Here is a 20198-nt window from a genome sequence, read left to right as displayed (position 1 = left end):
CGCCTGCAGGTACATGAAATAAGTCGCAGATCCTATGCTTGTTAAAATCACTCGCTATGCTCCTGACCTGATGAAATAAACAAAGAAAAAGCTATTTACAGACAATAAGGACAGAGCCAAAGAGAAATATCAGACTACCAATCTACAGCCCATCCGTTGTTGGTCAAAAATTCTTCACAAGCTGCCTTTAGCGCATAGTTGGGTCGTAAGTCCTTGACAGTCATGGAAGCCCTGGTGATTGGATCCACGCCAGACTTTTCCACATACTTGACAATACCAATGCGGTCGAAGCTGCTACCAGAGGGCGTCATGACAGGATCATGCATGATCTCGAACGTAATACCATCAACAAGATGGTCCGGCACGACCTGGATAAAGTTAGCATGTCCCGAAACATTGAATAAACCACCAAATAAAAGTTAAGAAACCCACCCGTTCCTGCACCTCTCCCTTGGAAGCAATTCTGAAAGCATCTCTAGTATCCCGAATCATTTTCTCCGCATCTTCCCGGAGCGCCTTGCAATCCTCTCCATATCCAATCTCACCAATCTCCCCTGCATCCAACTGCGTCTTCAACTCAGCCATTGAGCGCTCCAGATCTCTCTCCACAAGTCCCTCAATACCCCTTAACGTTTCATTCATCTCTCGCAAGCGAGATGTTTCCTTCGCCGCCCAGATCCGTTGCTTAGCGCGCAGTACAGCTCGCGAAAGGTTCTCCGTCTGTGAATTCTTCTCCGCCAGGCTAAGTTCGTATGCTTCCACAGCGACATCGTAAGCTTCCTGGGGACGTTGGAGCTCCAGAAGCGCCTGAGCAAGGTAATTTGAACTTTTGAGAGTTGCTTTATTCTTCAAGCCGTATATTCCAATTGCGGCGCGGGCATCATGCTCTACATCTGCCCATTTCTCTAGCCTTATGCGGGTAACGGCGCGGTTGGTGAAGAAGGTTGCATCGCGGGGGTCTTTTAGGATTCTTTAGCTCAGAATTATTGTCAGCTAACAAATCTTGTGGAGAAAGTGAAAGCAGTGCTTGCGCCTGCGTGTTTCTTGGGGTATGGTATGTCATCGCGGAACGATGCGCGTGTGGTTTGGCTTACGCTTGAGAGTAGAACTCCTCGGCACCAACGTAGTCACTTTGTTTGAAGAGCTCGTTGCCCTTTGCTTTCAGTTCTTGCGCCATTTGGTTATGTGCTGCTTTCTGCTTTATAGTCGCTTCGCTAGAGAAATGAAAAGAAATCAAAGAGAGAAAAAAGATTGCTTTATTTGAGGGCGATGTCGCTGATCAATCCGTTCCCCAGGTGGGCCTGCCGCCCCACCTTTTGCAGTGAGTATCAAACACGGTAAGACAAAGGAATATTTCAATGTCGTGCGGAGGATAAATGAGGTTGGGAATCTGAAATAGTGTTTGAAATGGTTAGAATCACCTAGATGTCGACAGCATGGCCATCTACTATTTTACTGACAGAAAGTACAAAGAGAGTCGTAGGTGCCTGATATGGAAGGTTTTCGATCCCCGCAGAACTGGATGAGTCAGCATGTCTTAAGTATCAACATTGAACACTTGAAGAATAGTGTAGCAACATGATGCAGCTATCTATTTCACGGTGGTCTAAGAAGGAGTAATGTTCTGTATAGAAGAAGCTACTGGTAAGAAGAAAGTTCAAGACTGCATGGATTGTATTGTGGTGTGTACAGAGATCTCAGATCAGTATGTAGTTTATCATTCTAAATCACAACCTGAACAGCAGGACTCGATATTAGATTCGTGGTATCATGATGCGCTTGGTATATCGACAAAGAAAAATCGAATCAAGATGCGCTTCGCGCAAATGAATATGCCAGTATGCGGAGGGATAATCTGGTCCACCGGAAAAGCAACGTCCGCGTCAAAGACGATAGGGGGCATATAGTCTCTGGCCGCAAGAAGAGAAGAGAAAACCCCCCATCATTCAAATAATTATGGTCTGGGTTGGGTTGCAATTAGGAAGAGCCAGCGAACTTGGTCTCATAGTCGGAGATAGCCTGGACCTTGGCGGCAGAGCCACTCTTGGGGTCGAAGCGGTACTGGAGCCAGTCAACGGCGAGCTTCTTGGCGAGCTCAACGCCGATGACACGCTGGCCGAAGCAGAGAACCTGGGCGTCGTTGCTCAAAATGGCGCGCTCAACGGAGAAAGGGTCGTGGGCTGTAACGGCTCGGATGCCGGGAACCTTGTTGGCAGCGATTGCGACACCGAGACCGGTTCCGCAGATGAAGAGGCCGCGGTCAGCCTTGCCTTCCTTGATGAGCTTGGCGCCCTCGACGGCGGGGTGGGGGTAGGCGGTCTTGTCGTCGGCAGTGTTGACACCGACGTCAATGATAGAGGCAACGCCGGGGTTCTTCTCGAGAACGGCCTTGAGGGCATCACGGTAGGGGACACCGGCCTCGTCGCAGGCCATAACGAGACGGAGGGGTTGAGGAGCAGACATGATGATATGTGTTTGAAAAAAGGAAGTAAGGCGGTTTAGAGTAGGATTGTTTGGAGAGTGTGAGTTTCAGAAAAGAAATCTTTCTCACTTCAAGGGCATTCCCAGTACTCTTTTATACCTTTCTGGTGCATCAATCCCCCCATGCAACCACAGCACCACAGCACCCTGGGGAGTGGAGCACGGGTTGATGGAACCAATCCTCATGGCTGAGATGCATTTCTCGGGCGACGACCAGTCTCCACTTGTTCCAATTCCAGTTGCAAATGAAGTCGGATTGGTCTGGCGCGCAACCTTGATATCGTGTTACGCCGCGTATTCCCAGCTAGCGGGGGTGGATGGGCTTTGCCCCACCATAGCGTCATGGTACTGGGCCCCGCACACTCTGACTGGCTCAGCACCGGTTCGAGTCGCTCAACGCCGGAACCAGCTTAATGAGGTCCATACGGTTTCATACACAGAGATTACGTCGTATTACATGTTAGTTCCAGAGCGAAGTATACCAAGCCCCCAGGTGCCCCGTTGGCGCATCTAGATCCCCAGATCCTCAAGAGGCTTTCTTCAAAAAAGCATCATCAGAACAGCCATCGATGTCACTGGCGCCCGGATGTGGCTTGTGCACATGCCAGCTGCATATAGAGTTCAACAATTGGTTGTAACCTGTGCGATGCCAATGGACTAATCTCCCTCCAGGGAAACGCTAGCTTTGGGTTTTCCGCAGCCATTAGGGGAGCCCGTGCGTGGTATGTTTGCCTTTAACCCCTGTAAGAAACGAAAACCCTCCTGCCGAGCCAACGGTAGTGAGAGAGGGGTAAGAGAAACCGGGTGAGGCCATTCCGGAACAATTGAGTTCCCCCTGAAGCCGAGAAAGCAAGAAGATGTGATACCAAAACCTGGCATGCTGTACGGGAGCCGCAAGACTACGTCAGTCACTTCTAACAAGTTGGAACAACTATGTACTGCTTCTATGTAGATACGATAGACTACAATCCAATTAAGTGGACACTCAAATTTCAGGTCCCATTTTCTATCTCTTGCTCGATGCTCTGATCTGTTGTTTTTCCTCTCGGAATCCAGCCTATTCGTAAACTACACAACAAAATACTGGAGCCTTTCTAGTCCAAAAAATTGCCTCGAATCGTAATGCGCATAGACCGTCAACTCCCGCATGTATACTGATTGACCCCCACTATGCAACTCCACTCCGTAGAATATCGTTGGCTAGCTAGTTGAGCGACAGGCGTGGCTAAAGCTATTTGGATTTTACTCCGGATTCTTGGGATGATCGGTCGTGTGTACTCCGGGGGAGGATTCAGCTGTCACTGCTGGAGTAATTAGACTAATTATAGAGACTCACAGAGGACTCAAAATGCATATTACTTAGGTACGAATGGACGTTTATTGGTGGCTCTATGTAATTGTTGCTATGTAAACGTGTGGACACGGCGGGGGATCATCGGGCAATACCGTGTATTTCTATTTCCCGCAACAGGTTTTATTTTCTTCCCCTTCACCCACTCCACCCCTCTCTGGTACCTGATTAGACCTGGTCTTAAGACTGTCACAGAACCGGGTTCTACCTGTTTGTAACTGGCTAGCCTTGCATTTGCTTTTAAACCGGCCTAGGTTCCGCAGATAGAGGTTACGACGTTCCAGATGCGTCTAAAACGCCGTGACATCATATCTTTCCATAGAGCTTCGAGTTGGACTGTGCACTGTGCTCGATCCCTACAGAGTAAGTTGGCGATCTGCCTAGTAAAAACTTAGAGTAGCCCTCTGTGTCGGCAACTAATGCGCGGGCGGGATGGGCGCTGACGCTCAGACACAGAAAAGGAAAAATATCTTAACTTTCCCATCTTCCTACCACACAGCCCCCGGATTAGAAGGGCACTTTGTTCATACTAGCCCTGGAGCCTAGACAAGGACACCCCGCATATCAGGATACCCCATGCAGGGAAAGTAACGCGAAAAAACAGAAGTCATCTACGGACTGTACCCTGTTGCATTGACCTTTGTAAACTACCTTTTTACCACCTCCCATCTACCTCGCACGCAAGCCAAACTACCACACTAGTTACCACTTGCCAAATACCCCGCCATGGCTCTAAACACTTACCCCGTACTCCCGCAGAAGCTTCCAATGTTCTCCTCATTTTGCTGAAGATATACCTTACTCCAGAGCACACTCTAAATTATCTTCGCGCCCTCCTAGCTCCCAACATCCTCGACTTCCAAGGTTCCAGTTTGAATTCCACAAACCGCGAGAAGAACCTCCTCGCTCTAACCCCAGACTTCCTATCTGGCCCTGCGTCGAGATTCTCAATGAATAGGAGAACCAGCTCATTGCATCTGGGATCCCTTCATCTCCACCACTGCTCCTCCCTGATGCCCAAAATTGCACATGGGAGGAAAATGGCGCTTACACAGGCGAAGAAAGTTGCTGTCGAGGTGAAGGACAGCCTGGAAATTGTTTAATTATACTGCGGTATCAGCGTTGAATATGAGCCGATGGGCCACGGATACAATGGCAATGACAACGACAGCGACAGCGACATACATAATACATTGTCATTCAGTCGATTATATTATCTATTGCTACGCCTAAATTTGCGCATTTCCAATGCAATTGGAACATCAACATTGACACAAATATTTCCAAGGTTGTCGCTGGTGTTTTATGGTTTTGTGCATTACCGCACCCCGTCACCGTTATACAACACATTACCAGATGGAAATGCATAGAAAACAAGACACGAACCGAAATGAAAAGCCAAACAGTCAAAGAAAATGATCAAATCGGTCTGGATAGCTTTCTTCGACCCACTATTTTCAATATTTTCATGCGAACAGCACAAACGCTGCCCTTTTTTGCTCTGTCCAGTGGGTCGTTCTATCTGAGTAGGATACTCCCCGGCATCTCGGAAAGCCTATCTGGGGGATCCCGAGCTGATGGAGTCCTGTTATCCACTTTATTCTGGCACTTTTTATGGAGCTGATGGAGTTGAGGGTCTTTCCCCCACGTCTCTCCCCGTCACGAGGATGATCAGAGATTTGCTCTTGGGTACAGACTCACCATGAAAGCTGGGTGTTGATGGGATTTGCTGAAGAGTGATATTGTGTTCGAAAACGAGGAGTATTGATTTCTGCCTGCGATTTTCGACCTTGGCTTGGCTTGTAGATGTATCGGATGCATGAAACTCAATTTGGATTTTCAGTGGGATGTTTGTTTTGCGGAAAATCGGGCCAAAGCTCGGATTACTGCATCAGTTCGGTGAGTCCACTATAAAGTGGACTTGAGTACCCATTGTGGGTTTGCTCCATATACGGAGTATGGTAGACGGTCACGGTACTGCCTAGATGGGCAGGATGTGTTCTATCAATAATTTGTCGCACGAGAAAAGAATTACAAATTTAACGAAGAATCAAAATCAAAATCGAATGAACGCAATTCCTTGCCATATGCTATTTACAAAAAAAAAAGAAAACATGATCGTTTATCTGAATGCGTTTCTACACCGCTTCATTTCTTTTGCAGCTCCTCGCGCATCTCCTGCTTAACCCGAGTCACCGTGCCGATACCGCCATATGTGATACCAGTGTACATCATAGCTACAGAGGCACCGGAATTGAGAGCTGCAAGGGCCTGTTGGCCATTGGTGATTCCACCAGAGACAAAGAGCACCTTGCGAGGCTGCTCAGCCGGGGCCTGCTCAGCTGCAGCATCGGAAGTCTGCGACGGTCCCTGATCAAGGAGGGAGCGGTAACGGGCAACCAGGGCAGTAGAACGGTCAAATAGCTCAGGGCCAGAGTAGCCGCCTGTCTCCTTCATAGTCTGCTGCTCCTTCTCTGGGAGAGTAGACTTAGACGGATCAGGGCGGCGGTTAGTAGTGTTTCCAACGATGATACCGTCTACACCAGAGTTCCAGACTGCCTCGCATATACCGGAGATCTGTTCGTCTGAGTCCTCATCTGGGCTAACCTTAACCATAACGTGGGGCTTGGTCTTGCGCTCAACGCTCTTTGCAGAACCGACAACAGCTGTCAAGATAGCTGTTAAAGGTGCAGTAGCTTGCAGATCGCGGAGACCGGGAGTATTGGGGCTGGACACATTAACGACGAGAATATCTGCGTATTGAGCTAGACGATCAACACAGTAGACATAGTCGCGACTGATAGCATCGATGTCATTGTCGGGTGTGAGCTTGTTTTTGGCTACCTGTACAGCGAGCAGCTTGCCTGGAACCAAACTTCCTGGAGGCACATTGGCTTCGCCGTTCAGAATACGCTGCTCGACGTTCTCGTAATCGCCGAAGCCGGTAGCGTAGGCGAAATCGCGCACACGTTGTTTGAGAATAGCGGCCATGTTATCAGCACCCTTGGAATTGAGACCGTACCGATTGATCATACCGTTTTGTGAGGGTACACGGAACACGCGTGGTTTCGGGTTTCCATCCTGGGGAAGAGGAGTTGTACCACCGATTTCGACAATAGCAGGGCCGAGATCGAATAGAGGGTCGGGGATTTCGCCATGCTTGTCTAGACCGGCAGAGATACCGATGGGATTGGCAAGAGTATGTCCGAAAACCTTAAAACGAGAAGAAGATATTAGTCTATTGTAATCAATTGAGTCTGGATATGAAGACCAAATACAAACCTCAGTACTCAAATCACCATTGCGATCTGGATTACCCCGCTCCCGGGGGTGAAGCCCATACTGATACAGCTCCTTCAAGATATCCACACCAAAGTGGTGTGCATCTTCCGCATCAGGGTATACCGCTCGAATCAGAGGCACCATGGCATACCGGTGAATGCTCGCCCGGGTATCAGTTCCATAGACATAACCCACAAGCAACACCAAAGCCAAACCAGTCGCGTAACGGCCCTTTCGAGACTTTCGAGTCGTACGCTTGGCCAATTCCTTGGGTGCCTCCTTCACTGTTTCCGCAGCTGCAGCCGCATTCGCAGTAGCATTTGGAGCTGACTCCGAGGCATATCGCACAGTGTTGGGCAAACGTTCGGTCCGTCTTGGTAGCAAGGCCGAAGGACGCTGGGTCCAGCGGGATGCAGGGAGCGAACGAGCTCTCAGACCGGCTCGGAAGGCTATCATGGCGGAAATAGAGGTCTTCCTTGGCGAAGGGGCGCCTTGGACCTATGGGACTGGTAAGTTTGAAGCCCTTGTGCTCGTTCAGTGGTGATCTGGTGGGTTTTGCAGAAGCTTTGTCGCCAATTGAGCTCAATTGGGTGAATTGGGGGTTTATCCAGAGCTCAGTCGATCCAATGGGCTGGTAGAGGGGCTCACTTACTGCAATATGGAGCTTGATCCGAGGTTCTTGCAATACACTGCAGATCCATTATTCTTCTAGGGCGAAATCGGGTTGGCGGCGCGGGCGGTGAAAACGTCAAATCGTTCAACCACAACGGGTTAGCGCGTAAGACTTTAACCGGACAGTATACTATCTTGAGGCTCGGAGATCGATCCTCTGGTCGAATATCTGAGTCTTCTTCTCTCTTTTATTTGGATTTGATGAACGGGAGGATATCGTGAACACTCTTATTTTGCCTTTTCAGTGGACCCTTTGGTAGACAATCCTCATGATTTTCGACACCACTCGAGATATCCGAGCTTCATCAGACTGCCTCAAATCCAGGCGTCAAGCCTGCGTCACTTGCCCGTGGCCGAAATGTAAACTTGTTAAATGAGTCACAAATTCGAAATGTGAAATACAGGTCGAGCCTTGAATGGTCGTTTTTTGACTCTGTATATCCATGGGCCTTGAGCCTCATCCACAACCTTGAAAGTCTTTCGATCTTCATAGTACAGATCATGATGACGCCTAAGGTCTTCTCAACCCCGTCTATTTGTATAGCTATATATATGCGGCAGGTTAAAAGCGGAATTAATAAGAAAGCAGATATTTTAAATTGATTCTTTGAGTCCATTCTCATGATTCTTTCGGAAAAGATGTCGGAGGCGCCCGGATTACTTCTCGTGGGTAAAAAGAATCGAGACAAAGTGCATATCTGTGTGCTATGCGGATATGTAATAGGCATTCTTACTCCGCGTTATTACCATCCTCCGAGTCCGCGTCGCAATTGGTTATATAATACTTATTCGTTGGTATCGGACATGGATCTTATCCGAGGAGAAATATTGCAAGAGTTAGCACCGGAATGGCTCGAAGAATCAAACAACTCGAACACCTCTTTCTGTGGAAATCCCATGGATTTGCAGAGAATTTATTTGCAACAACCATGGACTTGGGGATTTTTCTATCGAGGCAGTAAGTCTTCTCATTTCCAGAACCATAAATAATCAAGACTGAAGTTGTTATTGTTGAAAGTCTACAAACACGACGCTACCAGCCCCTTCAAGCTCACAGGCGCTGCGATGGCTAGTAACTGTCATTATTACTATAACATTGATGATGTTCCGACTCTATCTCTGCCTCTTAATCCCCAAAAGCTCATCCTAGGTACTCCTAAGTTGAACGACCCCGATCCATTAATCAACTCTCGTGTATTATCTCTCCATGGCATTTCTAACCTCCTGTGGTGGCTGGGCCATGAAGACGATGTTTCTGACCCTCCTCTGGAATATCCCCTTGTAATTCCAATGCATGAGAGATGTTGGACTTTGATGACCAGTTTATTGGGTGAGAGCCTTATCAAAGCGAATCTTGATACGTTTTTGAGCGCAAATTCCGCGACTCACATCTTTCCAAGGATAAGCTTGAATTATGATGCAAGCTGGACCGAGGAGGAGAGGGAACAATCGCACAAAAACGCACGTGTCAGTTGAGTCTTTACCTAATATGGATATGCAATAGTTACAAAGGAAACTGACTACTGTCCTTCTTATCTTCCAGGAACACAGGTTTCTGGATATGAACACCGATGATCCCTTGAATATGACGGATATCAGAAAGTTACTTGAACGTGCAAGACCGCAAAACAATTCCGATCGCCCTGTATGTCGTAGTCACAGGGGCAAGCGCAAGCAAAAGAGAATAAGAATGAAGAAGAATGTTCAAAGACCGAAAATTTCCAAGAGCCATACTCCTTCCACGTGGCAAGCTCCTGTTCCGCCGGAAATCTGTCTTCAAATTCTGGAAAACATCGATGAACCTCGAGATATAGAAGCCTTTATTGAAGCGTTTCCTGATTTGCAATTAGGCCAGAACTTTTGGCGACAAATGTTCATGAATAAATATCCAGGTGCAAGTGTTCATCTTCCACCAGTCGAATCCTGCGTGTGGAAACCTCTTTTATTGCATATTCAGCGATACTGGTCACTCAGAGAGAATGGCAGTTGGTGGAATCGGGTTCGAATCATGTCAACTCTATTTCAGACCAGAGATAATTTCTTGCGTCTCATAGATGCGAAGAAATTGGAGGTATAGGGTGTCTTCGTGGTCTGGATCTTAGGCTGGTTGACTTGATCGTGACAAAATGGCTATTTGTTAGATGAGAGACATTTGATTGCTGAAATACTTGACATTGCTATATTTACATTTACGAATTTGAACGGAGATATTAAATCGATATGAATCAGGAGGTGAAAGGCTGGCAAAAAATGCATTTCATCATGGTTTATCCGCTAGAAGCCTTAGAAACGCCCCCTTTTGTCTTTTACTTCCTAGACGCCCGCGCCCGTAATTACTCCAGAATGACCATGTGCAAGAAAGAAATTGGCCGCGATGCCCATTTACTCATCACTCATATGGGCATCCTCATCGGCGGAGGCATGCTGTGCGCCTTCCTCATCTGCAGCATCGGCAGGCTCTGGAGGTGAGGGGAGGGACCTTGCAAACTCCGGGTCGATGTTTGCGCGGTGCCGAGCACGCTTGTAGGTCTCTGACTCGTCGGGGTCTCGGGGAGCAACTTGCATCTGATCGATTTGGTCCTCCTTGACCTGGGAGGCAGTCGGAGCCAAACCAGCTTGGGCGATGGTGCGAGCCCGCTCTGGCTTGAGGCGGGTCTTGCTTAGGATGGGGTAGTAGTAAGCGGCCAGTTGCTTGTCTTCACTTTCAGTTGGCTGGAAGAGAGTCACAGCGAGGTCCCTCTGAGCCTGATCTGTGTTGAGAGCTTGAGCACTGGTTGCGTAAGTACGCAGCCGATCGTAGCGGTGGAACTTGTTACCCTCAGCGCTCTCGTGCGAATAAAGGCTTTCCTTATTGCGGTCTGGGTTCTTGATATCCATACTGGCACGGATGTTTTTCGCATTCTCTGCCTTATCTGCAAGGAAAATGTCATAGTTCCAAGGAACGGGGCCAGGGTCAGCGTAGGCCTCTGGGTTGGCCTTGTGAAGCGCGGCCTTATTGGCATGGGCCTCACATACGCGCTCCTCGGGAGCAGATGGATGCAGGAGAGCAGTGTCCATGCGCTTGTCTCGTTTACCACCAATAGCCGTTACTGGCGCCTTGTCAAACTTGAATTGGACCAGGCCACCAAGATCCGTGAAGCCCTCAAGGTCAGGCAACACAGGGAAGAAACCAACAGGTTTCAGCTTCGGGTTATCAGGGTGAACGGGATGAGCCCAGGCGTCGATTTCAGCCTTCGTAGCGGGAAGGCCGCGGACATGGCTTTCCGTCTCCTCGCCAGTATGCTTACTCTCAGGGTAAGCGATGTCGAAGCCTTTCACAAGGAATTTCTTGATGTGCTTAGGGTCGTCGAGTGCGAGCTTTGACTTTCTGGGAGTTCGACTCTGAGCACCAGTGGGAGTTGCACCGGCTGATGCGGTGGTAGCGGCGCGATCAACGGAGATGTGTTGAGTTCTGCGGAGGAAACTAACGTTGGTATTTTTGGGAGCGGGATTGCGGAGTTGGTCAAGAGTCATCAGAAGTGAAAGGTCGGCAGGATCAAGACGTTGCGGGTATTCGGGTGTCATAATGGCTTGGGATATCGTCAGTATGAGTTCATGACCGCAATGAAAGCCGAGATTTGAATGGAAACCGTATACATACCACTTTCATCGCCAAGGTGCAAGCCCGGAATTCCGACCAAGTCAATGGGCATGCCACCTTCAGCATCCACGTCGATGTTAGGCTCCTCACGACGCGCGAGGTTGGAGGCAAAGCCGGGGGTGAGAAAGCGACTAAGCCCTTCATGGGGAATATCGAGAAGTTTGGGAGGCATATCAGGAGGGGGAAGATCATTGCGATAGCGTAAGGAAGCTATGTAGTCTTGGTGAAAGCCACCGGAGGACTGGCCCTCCTTCGGTTTGGAAGACATATTGGATGATTTCGTGGTGGTAATGGCAGGTTAAAGATTGAGGGTTGTCTCAGCACCCGTCGTATCAGGCTGCTTGTCAAGAGCAATGCCGCAGTCCTGGTTGCTATTCAGGTCGATGCTCGGATCCACTCCAGCGTTGGGCGTTCTTGCTAGAGTCAGAGATAGAGCCAGTAGGGGGCGTGAAGTGGGCGTCAGATCTAGAGCTGTCTCCTGGGGAAGATTGTTCCAAGGTTCCTAAATACAAATACTTGTGAGTTGTTGCTTCGCGTGGGGTGGAACGCCATAACTTACTCGGATCGGGCGCAAACGAGATGTGGTGGGGTGGGGTTCGACCAGTGCGGTGATTTCCAGTAAGCGACGAGGACGCTGTATACGAGGAGTCTCAATTTGTATCAATTACTAGCATTGATCAGTTGGAACGGCGTACCTGCGATAAAAGCAGAATCTTGCAAAAAGTCCGAGGATGGGTTAGGAGCGGTTGAAGTGCTGGGAGGGGTCGCGGCGGAGAAATCGATTGAAGAGGTCCTAGTGAGCCGAGCCTTCGATTTCTTGCGATTGAGTGGGAGTTTAGATCGCTGACGACGAACCCAAGGACCAATCTTGGAGATCCAAGCTGGAGTAGTTGACTTGCGGTCCATTAGGTTTAGACACACCGCCTGCCTTTCTTGCGGACGGCCAAAATTCGGAGTATCTATCCACCGAGCCGAACTATGAGATCGGAAGGAAGTAATTCCGATGAATGGGATGAAAGAGCTTCAGCAAACTGTAGGGACAGTATGTTTTTGAAAAAAAGGAGATGGGTGAAAGTGGGTGAATGGGTGGCTGTATGATGGAAGGGTAGGAGATGGGTGGGAAAGGAAGGTGGGTTGAGAGAAGTGAGAGGATGGCGTTAAATAATGCACATGGGTACTTCGTCTAGGTACCAAGGGCTGTGTGATACCTCAGTCACTACATTGCAGATTCTCACGTCTCTTAGGGAATCCAGCAGGGGATTTTTATCAATCTGGTCTATTCTAGCACAGAATATTCTACTTCCAGTCCATATGATATGATATGAATCTCTAGAGCTAGTTCGAACCCATCTATATTGCAGCCTCATATGAACAGGAATAATATCATGATGACTGGCTGAAGGCGTAAGAATGGTGTTTCTACGCGAAGCCTGCGTGACAGAGGCAAGAGAATCAGTTGTTCATTTAATTAAAACATAACCTCAAAATCCATAATTTCCGAAACTCCCTTTGCGCAGTCCTTCAAAAAAGAGATTACAGCGGCTATAATGCCTCAGTATGACCACATACACTTATACGCCATGACCCGTGCGCCCAATCGGTCATACTCCAGCTGTCCGATCCAACTATCATTCGTGCCACTCAATTTACCAAAGATACTAGCACCCTTCCACACAACAACCTGAGGATCCAAGTCTCGAGGTGGAACTCCAATCATGATCTCCTTGGCAAATCCTGGGCGAAGGCTTTGAAGACGCTCTTCCAAGAATAAATGGAACCCGCTGGTCAAAGATCCACCTCCAACAATCATGATGCCACCAATGAAATCTCGCATCTTCTTCTCATCAGAGCGGGCAGCGTGAGCAATCGAGGTCAGGATCGCAGTATCAAGAGAATATACAGCTAAGATATCATCTCGCTCTTCTACTACAGGATGGGACGTTTGAGTTGTCGGCACGGAGACAGCAGGTGTACCAGCTCCTCCTGCCTGAGAAGTGCTTGTCTCTGGGCCTGGAGAGCCAGCGACTGAAGAATGAGGCGTGGCTTCTTGATCTTGCACACGGCCTAATGCGCTAGAGGGTTGGGGCTTGCTGGGTGTTGCTTGTACATCCGCTGGTGTTGATTGCGAATCCCCATTTGTTTTTGGAAGTGGAGGAGCAAGGGCTGTTAATATTTCCGATTGAGCGGCTGAGATGGGATCATTATACTGGCCGTCATAGATGTCAACTGAACGTTCAATCAGCTGCCGACGCCTATGAAGCTTTGCAGAATTATCAAAGATTGTTGGCTCAAAGAAGCCCATCGGTGCGAGATGAACTTCATCGAAAGCTTTGAATGTGTGCTTCTGAGTGTCTTGACCAGCCACCCGGAGATGAAAGTCAAAGACTTGCGGGGAGACACTGGCCTCGTTCATGGTGCAAAGATTCCTTTTCAACTCTTCTGCCAACAGAAAGTCGTATCGCCGCCACAGGTTAATATCGGCGTAAGGGAAATGGTCATGGAGCATCATTTTGGTGAAAGTTTCCGTAACATCGCGACCTCCCATCTTCAGATTCACCCGAGAATTCTCCAAGCACATGCCTTCCTCAACACAGCAAATTGATGTTTTCTGTGCTCCAATATCCACAACACAAGCAGAGGTAAATCCAGCACCAAAAGTCGCAGCCAAACTCTCCTGAATAAAGCAAACCCGGGCAAAAGCAAACTCGCGCATCAGCATATCTAGTACCTGCGTGACATATGACTTTTCGTAAAGATCTGGGATGACGAACACACAGGAGTACTGTGGCCAATCCTTTTTGCTAGTCAAACCAAGTTGATTCTTGATAGCATCCTCAAGAATTAATGAAATATCTAGGAACAGCATTCGCTTGCTGGCATAGTCGCTTTCGTTACATTGACCATTTTGGATTGGCCAGTAAAGCTTATAGCGAGGCTTTGATGCGTCCGCCACTCTCAATGCGGGATGTCCAACAATATACTCTGGTGGGGGGTTCGAGAGTTCGGTCCATTCAATACGCATGGGATCATTGTGCTCGGAAATAGTCTCAGGCACAGTTCGCCGGTTGAAGTTGACCACCATTTCCTTGGAGTTGGGCAGCATTCGTCGCTTGTTTTGGCGCATGTGCACTTTGAGATCGGCTGACATTTTGTTGAAATGAGACGACCACTGTGTTCAAATGTTAGTCTCCGTTTTCCACTCCACATATATATTTATTAAGTGAACATACCTCCGGTCCAAATAGTTGTTCTGGCTCTTCGAGCGTCCCGTCTTCGAGCTTTTGTCTCTTCGGCTTGGGCTCCTCCCGATCTTCACTTTCACTCGTCTTCGCTTTCCTCGCAATCACCATTGGCACAGTTTTTGGTAGTGCATCACTCGATAATCCAATGCGTAGGTTTTGGCTACCAATATGAATAACAATGACTTTGGAACCAACTGCTTCAGTTTGGGCCTCATCCGCATCTTCCATATTGGCATCGCCGTCTGCTTCCGTCTCTGCCTCCGCGGCTTCATTGGTCTTTGCTATTGCGAGGGCACGGTCCTGATCCTTGGCGGACTTGGTCATTTTGGTTCTTGCTTCTTCGTTTGCCAATCTAAAGGCCAAATATTGGTCGTCTCGCTTCAGGTAATCACTATACATAATGAAATACGATTAGCATCGTTATCCATTTGCCGAACAATCGATTTGTCTCAAAGGAAGACGTACGTGTAGTAGTTTTTTTGGTTGATCGCTGGGACCTGTGGCCAGCTGGAGAGATCCATGTTATTGTCCGTCCGTTCAAGGCCTGGTATTTCATGATTAGCAATTGGTCTCTCGTTGTAGCCAAGGTAAATATGCCATAATCTCAATTACTGACCTTCATCCCGAAGGGCCTTGCCCGACTTCTTTCCGACCATGATGAGCTTTGCTTTGCGCCGCCTCCGTTCAATTGATGGCAGGAGAGAGTGTATCTAGGGAGCGCGCAAACGAGCGGGCCCACTATCTCGGAGGCGTGAGGTCTGGATAGTGTGTAGGTCGATCGCGAGGCGCGGGTCGCCTGGTCGGATGAAAAGTCGAAAACGTGGGTGGATTCCGCGAGAAAGCGGAATGAAGGTGAATGGAGAAGACAAGGAGTCTTTTAACACGGATTTCCGGGAAGTGGGAAGCTTAGTTCGGGACAGTCTAGAAGCGCCATTCTTGACCCCGATTGACCGCCCACACGCACAGGCCGATTGTTCAAACAAGTCCGATGCGGTTGCCACCTTCACTCTCTCTTTCAACTCCACAGAATCTCTTGAGAGTCTCTGATCGACTCCGTCTGAGCTAAATATTGCTCTTATTCACATTTGACCTCGAAAACCGCTCCCCTGGCCCGCCCACGACACCTGAATCTTACACCTCCGACTCCGTCCTCACTAGGACCCTCCACCCTCCACCAACTACCTAACCTACCTCCACGCGCCCTTACAATACAATCATGGGAGGCTCATTATCTCGTCTTTGGTCCTTGGTTTGGACTAAAAAGGAAATCCGAATTCTCATCCTGGGTCTTGTATGTGCAGATGACGTTGCGCGGGGGGGATGGGGACCTCTAATGCGCCGAAGTGTGGAGTCTTTGTGCTAATACAACTGTTTGAATTAAGGATAACGCTGGAAAGACCACTCTTTTGTACAGACTAAAGGTATGAGTCTTAGATCTTAAAGATTCTGTTCCACATCAGACGCGTTTGCCCTTGCGTGTTCATTAGACTAACAAGCTGGCGTTTCCAGATCGGCGAGGTCGTCACCACGATTCCCACCATCGGATTTAATGTCGAATCTGTGACATATAGGAACTTGAATTTCAACGTTTGGGTATGATACTCGCAATTCCAAACTATCTTGGATCCTCTGCTGACTGGGCAATTCACTCCAGGATCTCGGTGGCCAAACATCCATTCGTCCGTACTGGCGGTGTTACTATGCCAACACAGCGGCTGTCATCTTCGTCATAGATTCCACAGACATCGAGCGGTTGGGAACCGCAGCGGACGAGTTAGCGGCTATGTTGAACGAAGAAGAACTTCGAGACGCAGCTCTCCTCGTATTCGCCAATAAGCAGGATCAACCTGGTGCAAAGGGCGCGGGCGAGATTTCGGAGGCATTGAAATTGGGAGAGTTGCGTGACCGGAATTGGAGTATTGTCGCTTGCTCTGCCATTGATGGCAAGGGTGTCGAAGAAGGCATGGACTGGCTGGTGGTATGTCTCCATTGTTCCACCCCATGTGTTGACCCTCTGTCTTCGGATTACTAATGGTATTCATCTACGAACAGCAAACCATCCAAGCCGAAAACGCATGAAACGTTTTTTATGATGTCGGGCGATAGATTTGATTTTCTTTGATATACCTTAGACCCAAGGTGCTCACGCGACTTGGGGCTGCTCTGCTGCATTCGGGGGTGCGCTGTAGTTTTTTCTCTTCGGCTCTGTGGCCAGTTTTGTCTTATATTGCTATATGTTTGGGGTATCACGTCTCGCAGCCGTTTAAAGATAATAGTTTAATGAAACTGCTGTTGGGATCGGGTAGGTATATACATTCCAAGTATATAAGTAGGGATTAAGAACACCGAGGATATCCCCATGAAAGGTTATTCCCTCTTCAAATCGCACTTGAGGGTAGTATTTGTGACATACTAAATGCAAATTCACTGATTTAATCATTGCTATCTTCCGAGATAAGACCTGCATTGACCCCCGCACCTTAAGGCACGACCCCATGTCTAAGAGTCGGGTAGTACTCATGGCATTAAATTATTTCTCTTCATCACACCATACCCTTGTTCGTAACACCGATACACTCCAGCTTCCATCACTTGCATATTGTCTCCATATTTGACCTTGGAATCTGTTCTGTGATATCAACATGGCTAGTCCAACTACTCAAATTGCAGCAGTAATCCCCGCATTGGGTCCAAGCGACGTATCGAATGTGCAGATTAGCAACACCCATCCGGTGCCCAGCCCTGGAGAAGGCGAGGTGCTTATCAAGTTGGAGTTCTCGGGAGTTTGCCATTCCGATGTGCATAGCATTCGAGGTGATACGCCCATGCGAACTGATGTAGCTGGCCATGAAGGTGTCGGCAAAGTAGTATCTGGTAAGATGGCTCAGCTTCCAATTTTACCCCTAATTTAAAGTCCCCCATTGAATTCATGTTAAAATTGGCTTTAGTTGGAACTGGTTTGGATGGAAAGTTGTGGATGGGTCAAATGGTTGGCATCAGGTTTGTGGTCTCAATCATCTGTATATGTTCTCTCGAGTCTGACCTCTGAAATACTAACTCTTGATTTTGAAAAGATGGCTGTATAGTTCTTGTCTCGAATGCGAGATCTGTGAGATAAATCATACGGCGTGCCCTAATCAAAGAAACGCCGGTGCAGTATGTCAACATCTTCCACGTTAAACTGGCCATCTTTCTCCAAGGGCTGTGATTTAATATCCGATCATCACTAACATAACGATATTTAGAATGTCCCGGGGACGTTTCAACGTAAGTATACCATTCCGACAAGAGATTGCTCCGGTCTGGGCTGGGTCAAGGCCGCTAAATTTCGATATGGCTCACGAGTTTGTTGTTGCGGATACTAGAATACATCGTTAGCCCAGCTATCCATGCTACCAAAATACCAGCAGGGCTGTCTCCCGATCTAGCAGCACCTTTACTATGCGGTAAAGTTATCAACTTCACATTAGTTTGAGTACTTCTGATTCAATACAGCTGGAATCGCCATGTACTCCTCGATAAAGAAAAGCAAAGCCAGACCAGGTGACTGGCTTGCCATCCTGGGCGCCGGTGGCGGCTTAGGGCATATGTACGTCAACATTTGCGGCCAATGGCAGAAAACCATTGATGATATTCTATATTAACAAGCAAGAGCAGGGGTATTCAAATTGCGGCAAAGCAGGGGTTAAAAGTTCTGGCAATCGATACGTGAGCTTACGATACCGACCTTGATCAATAATTGAAGAAGCTTGAACGAGCAGGTCCACTAATTAAACATTACAGCGGCGATAAGAAACAGGACCTATGTATGTCACTCGGGGCTACTAAGTTCTTAGATTTTCGCAAAGAAGACATAGTTCAAAGCGCCAAAGCAGCTACGTCTGGACTCGGTGTACATGGTGTAATCTGTACGGCGAATGGAGAGAAAGCCTACGAGCAGAGTATGCAAATGCTCCGTCCTCTGGGGACTCTGGTTTGTGTTGGTATTCCACATATTCCGTTCAGGCTCCCGGCTACTCCATTCGAGATGATAGTTAAAGGTATTGGAACAAATCATACTTCGACCTTGAGCTAGCTTATCATAATTGCTAACTGAGTCGTTCCTATGAGCATAGGTCTTAGTATCGTCGGAAATTCTGCGGGAACAGCGCAAGAAATGGACGAACTGCTGGCAATGGCACTCGTAGGAGATGTAAAGGCACACATCGAAGTGTTTGAATTGCAAGAGATTGTTGATGTGTTGAAGCGGCTTGAGCGTTCGGAGATTGAAGGAAGAGCGGTCTTGAGGATTCCAGTAGGATAGCGAAGTGCAGAGAGGAGCGAGCCCCTTTTTTAAACTGGTAAAGAATATGAGACCTTTGAGTTCAAGCAATAGATAAAAATCAAATAACAAAAAGTCATCAAGTTTGTAGTACCAATGATTGATGTTTTCTTTAGTGCGACCTGAGCTGTGATTGGCTGGAACCCATCAGCTGCATAGCCACATATCACCTGACCTGCCACTGACCAGCCACACTGTCATCTCAACGCTGATTGGTCCAGTTCAAAGGGACACTTTGCTTCTGTTTTCCAGAAACACGCATTCAGTCACTGCGATCTGCGATTTCCCTCGGGCTTCCATCTCTCCTCCCAACAACCTCTACACAATAATCATGGATGTCCCTGAGCCAGATCAGTCGCCCTTCACTGCGGTGACCGCACACACCTCCAAATTGACTAGGGTAAGTGATCCTCCGCCGTGACAGATAACATGTCTCCTCGAGTCGAATCCCCGATTCCGGAACTCAGTATCCCGCACGAACGATCACTTTATTAACACCTCGCCAGCAATACCAAGCATATCTGGATGCCTCAACTCCCCATTCCACCGGTCGCTGGGTAGGAACTGGTGTCCTGCTCCTCTGCTTCTTCCTGCGCATCGTCCTCTCTCAAGGATGGTACATCGGTACGTACCCCGGTCCCGCATGCGCCAGCCACGCAACCAAAGTCCCAACCCCAATTGAGCCTACACATAGCTCTCAGCGCAGAAACCCGTCAAACCCGTCTTATCATCCTATAAAAACAAAACAAAACTAATCAATTCTTTCCATAGTCGCCTATACTCTGGGAATCTACCTCCTGAACCTCTTCCTCGCCTTCCTAACTCCCAAATTCGACCCCTCCCTCACTCAAGACGAGGGCCTTGAAGATGGCGACGCAGGCCCCATCCTCCCTAACAAAAACGACGAGGAGTTCCGTCCCTTCATCCGCCGCCTCCCCGAATTCAAGTTCTGGCACTCCGCCACCCGCGCCATCTTCATCGGCTTCGTATGCAGCTGGTTCACCGTCTTCAACATCCCTGTTTTCTGGCCCGTCCTCGTTGTCTACTGGTTCATCCTTTTTGTCCTGACTATGCGTCGCCAAATTCAGCATATGATTAAGTACCGCTATGTGCCTTTCTCATTTGGAAAGACTCGTTACGGCCGTTCATGATTAAGTCTGTAAGCATCAGTATCAGAAGAGAACAGAAGCATGACTTGACTTGATTTCA

The 20198-nt window shown here is 48.3% G+C and overlaps 11 protein-coding genes across 11 annotated transcripts; 5 read left to right on the top strand and 6 right to left on the bottom strand.

Annotated features, from left to right (window-relative positions):
- Positions 1 to 134: 134 nt before the first annotated feature.
- On the bottom strand, positions 135 to 1177 carry N7478_008324 (putative U-box domain protein; the record flags this gene model as incomplete). Its single annotated transcript, XM_056924538.1, has 3 exons — positions 135 to 368; positions 433 to 970; positions 1095 to 1177. The coding sequence occupies 3 exons, from the start codon at positions 1175 to 1177 to the stop codon at positions 135 to 137; spliced, it is 855 nt and encodes a 284-aa protein (XP_056777264.1).
- Positions 1178 to 1977: 800 nt separating this feature from the next.
- N7478_008323 (RpiB/LacA/LacB family sugar-phosphate isomerase) lies at positions 1978 to 2463 on the bottom strand (the record flags this gene model as incomplete). Its single annotated transcript, XM_056924537.1, has 1 exon — positions 1978 to 2463. One exon carries the CDS (start codon positions 2461 to 2463, stop codon positions 1978 to 1980), a length of 486 nt encoding a protein of 161 aa, XP_056777263.1.
- Positions 2464 to 2665: 202 nt separating this feature from the next.
- N7478_008322 (uncharacterized protein) lies at positions 2666 to 2995 on the top strand (the record flags this gene model as incomplete). Its single annotated transcript, XM_056924536.1, has 1 exon — positions 2666 to 2995. The coding sequence occupies one exon, from the start codon at positions 2666 to 2668 to the stop codon at positions 2993 to 2995; it is 330 nt and encodes a 109-aa protein (XP_056777262.1).
- Positions 2996 to 5980: 2985 nt separating this feature from the next.
- N7478_008321 (dihydroorotate dehydrogenase 2) lies at positions 5981 to 7570 on the bottom strand (the record flags this gene model as incomplete). Its single annotated transcript, XM_056924535.1, has 1 exon — positions 5981 to 7570. One exon carries the CDS (start codon positions 7568 to 7570, stop codon positions 5981 to 5983), a length of 1590 nt encoding a protein of 529 aa, XP_056777261.1.
- A 1020-nt stretch (positions 7571 to 8590) lies between these two features.
- N7478_008320 (uncharacterized protein) lies at positions 8591 to 9262 on the top strand (the record flags this gene model as incomplete). Its single annotated transcript, XM_056924534.1, has 2 exons — positions 8591 to 8744; positions 8805 to 9262. 2 exons carry the CDS (start codon positions 8591 to 8593, stop codon positions 9260 to 9262), a joined length of 612 nt encoding a protein of 203 aa, XP_056777260.1.
- A 906-nt stretch (positions 9263 to 10168) lies between these two features.
- Positions 10169 to 11694, bottom strand: N7478_008319 (uncharacterized protein; the record flags this gene model as incomplete). Its single annotated transcript, XM_056924533.1, has 2 exons — positions 10169 to 11355; positions 11427 to 11694. The coding sequence occupies 2 exons, from the start codon at positions 11692 to 11694 to the stop codon at positions 10169 to 10171; spliced, it is 1455 nt and encodes a 484-aa protein (XP_056777259.1).
- A 30-nt stretch (positions 11695 to 11724) lies between these two features.
- N7478_008318 (uncharacterized protein) lies at positions 11725 to 12332 on the bottom strand (the record flags this gene model as incomplete). The annotated part of the gene is made up of 2 exons (XM_056924532.1): positions 11725 to 11897; positions 12122 to 12332. 2 exons carry the CDS (start codon positions 12330 to 12332, stop codon positions 11725 to 11727), a joined length of 384 nt encoding a protein of 127 aa, XP_056777258.1.
- A 646-nt stretch (positions 12333 to 12978) lies between these two features.
- On the bottom strand, positions 12979 to 15324 carry N7478_008317 (putative chromatin remodeling complex subunit (Arp8); the record flags this gene model as incomplete). Its single annotated transcript, XM_056924531.1, has 4 exons — positions 12979 to 14595; positions 14657 to 15059; positions 15134 to 15212; positions 15285 to 15324. 4 exons carry the CDS (start codon positions 15322 to 15324, stop codon positions 12979 to 12981), a joined length of 2139 nt encoding a protein of 712 aa, XP_056777257.1.
- Positions 15325 to 15884: 560 nt separating this feature from the next.
- On the top strand, positions 15885 to 16747 carry N7478_008316 (ADP-ribosylation factor; the record flags this gene model as incomplete). The annotated part of the gene is made up of 4 exons (XM_056924530.1): positions 15885 to 15959; positions 16178 to 16261; positions 16323 to 16646; positions 16721 to 16747. 4 exons carry the CDS (start codon positions 15885 to 15887, stop codon positions 16745 to 16747), a joined length of 510 nt encoding a protein of 169 aa, XP_056777256.1.
- A 563-nt stretch (positions 16748 to 17310) lies between these two features.
- On the top strand, positions 17311 to 18312 carry N7478_008315 (Alcohol dehydrogenase 1; the record flags this gene model as incomplete). The annotated part of the gene is made up of 4 exons (XM_056924529.1): positions 17311 to 17542; positions 17914 to 17935; positions 18047 to 18114; positions 18164 to 18312. 4 exons carry the CDS (start codon positions 17311 to 17313, stop codon positions 18310 to 18312), a joined length of 471 nt encoding a protein of 156 aa, XP_056777255.1.
- Positions 18313 to 19320: 1008 nt separating this feature from the next.
- N7478_008314 (Rer1 family protein) lies at positions 19321 to 20140 on the top strand (the record flags this gene model as incomplete). Its single annotated transcript, XM_056924528.1, has 3 exons — positions 19321 to 19389; positions 19457 to 19613; positions 19761 to 20140. The coding sequence occupies 3 exons, from the start codon at positions 19321 to 19323 to the stop codon at positions 20138 to 20140; spliced, it is 606 nt and encodes a 201-aa protein (XP_056777254.1).
- Positions 20141 to 20198: the final 58 nt, after the last annotated feature.

The sequence above is a fragment of the Penicillium angulare genome, assembly GCF_028827245.1.
Source record: "Penicillium angulare strain IBT 27051 chromosome Unknown utg000005l_segment0_segment0, whole genome shotgun sequence".
Taxonomy (NCBI): domain Eukaryota; kingdom Fungi; phylum Ascomycota; class Eurotiomycetes; order Eurotiales; family Aspergillaceae; genus Penicillium; species Penicillium angulare.
This window is presented reverse-complemented; position numbering and strand designations above follow the sequence as displayed.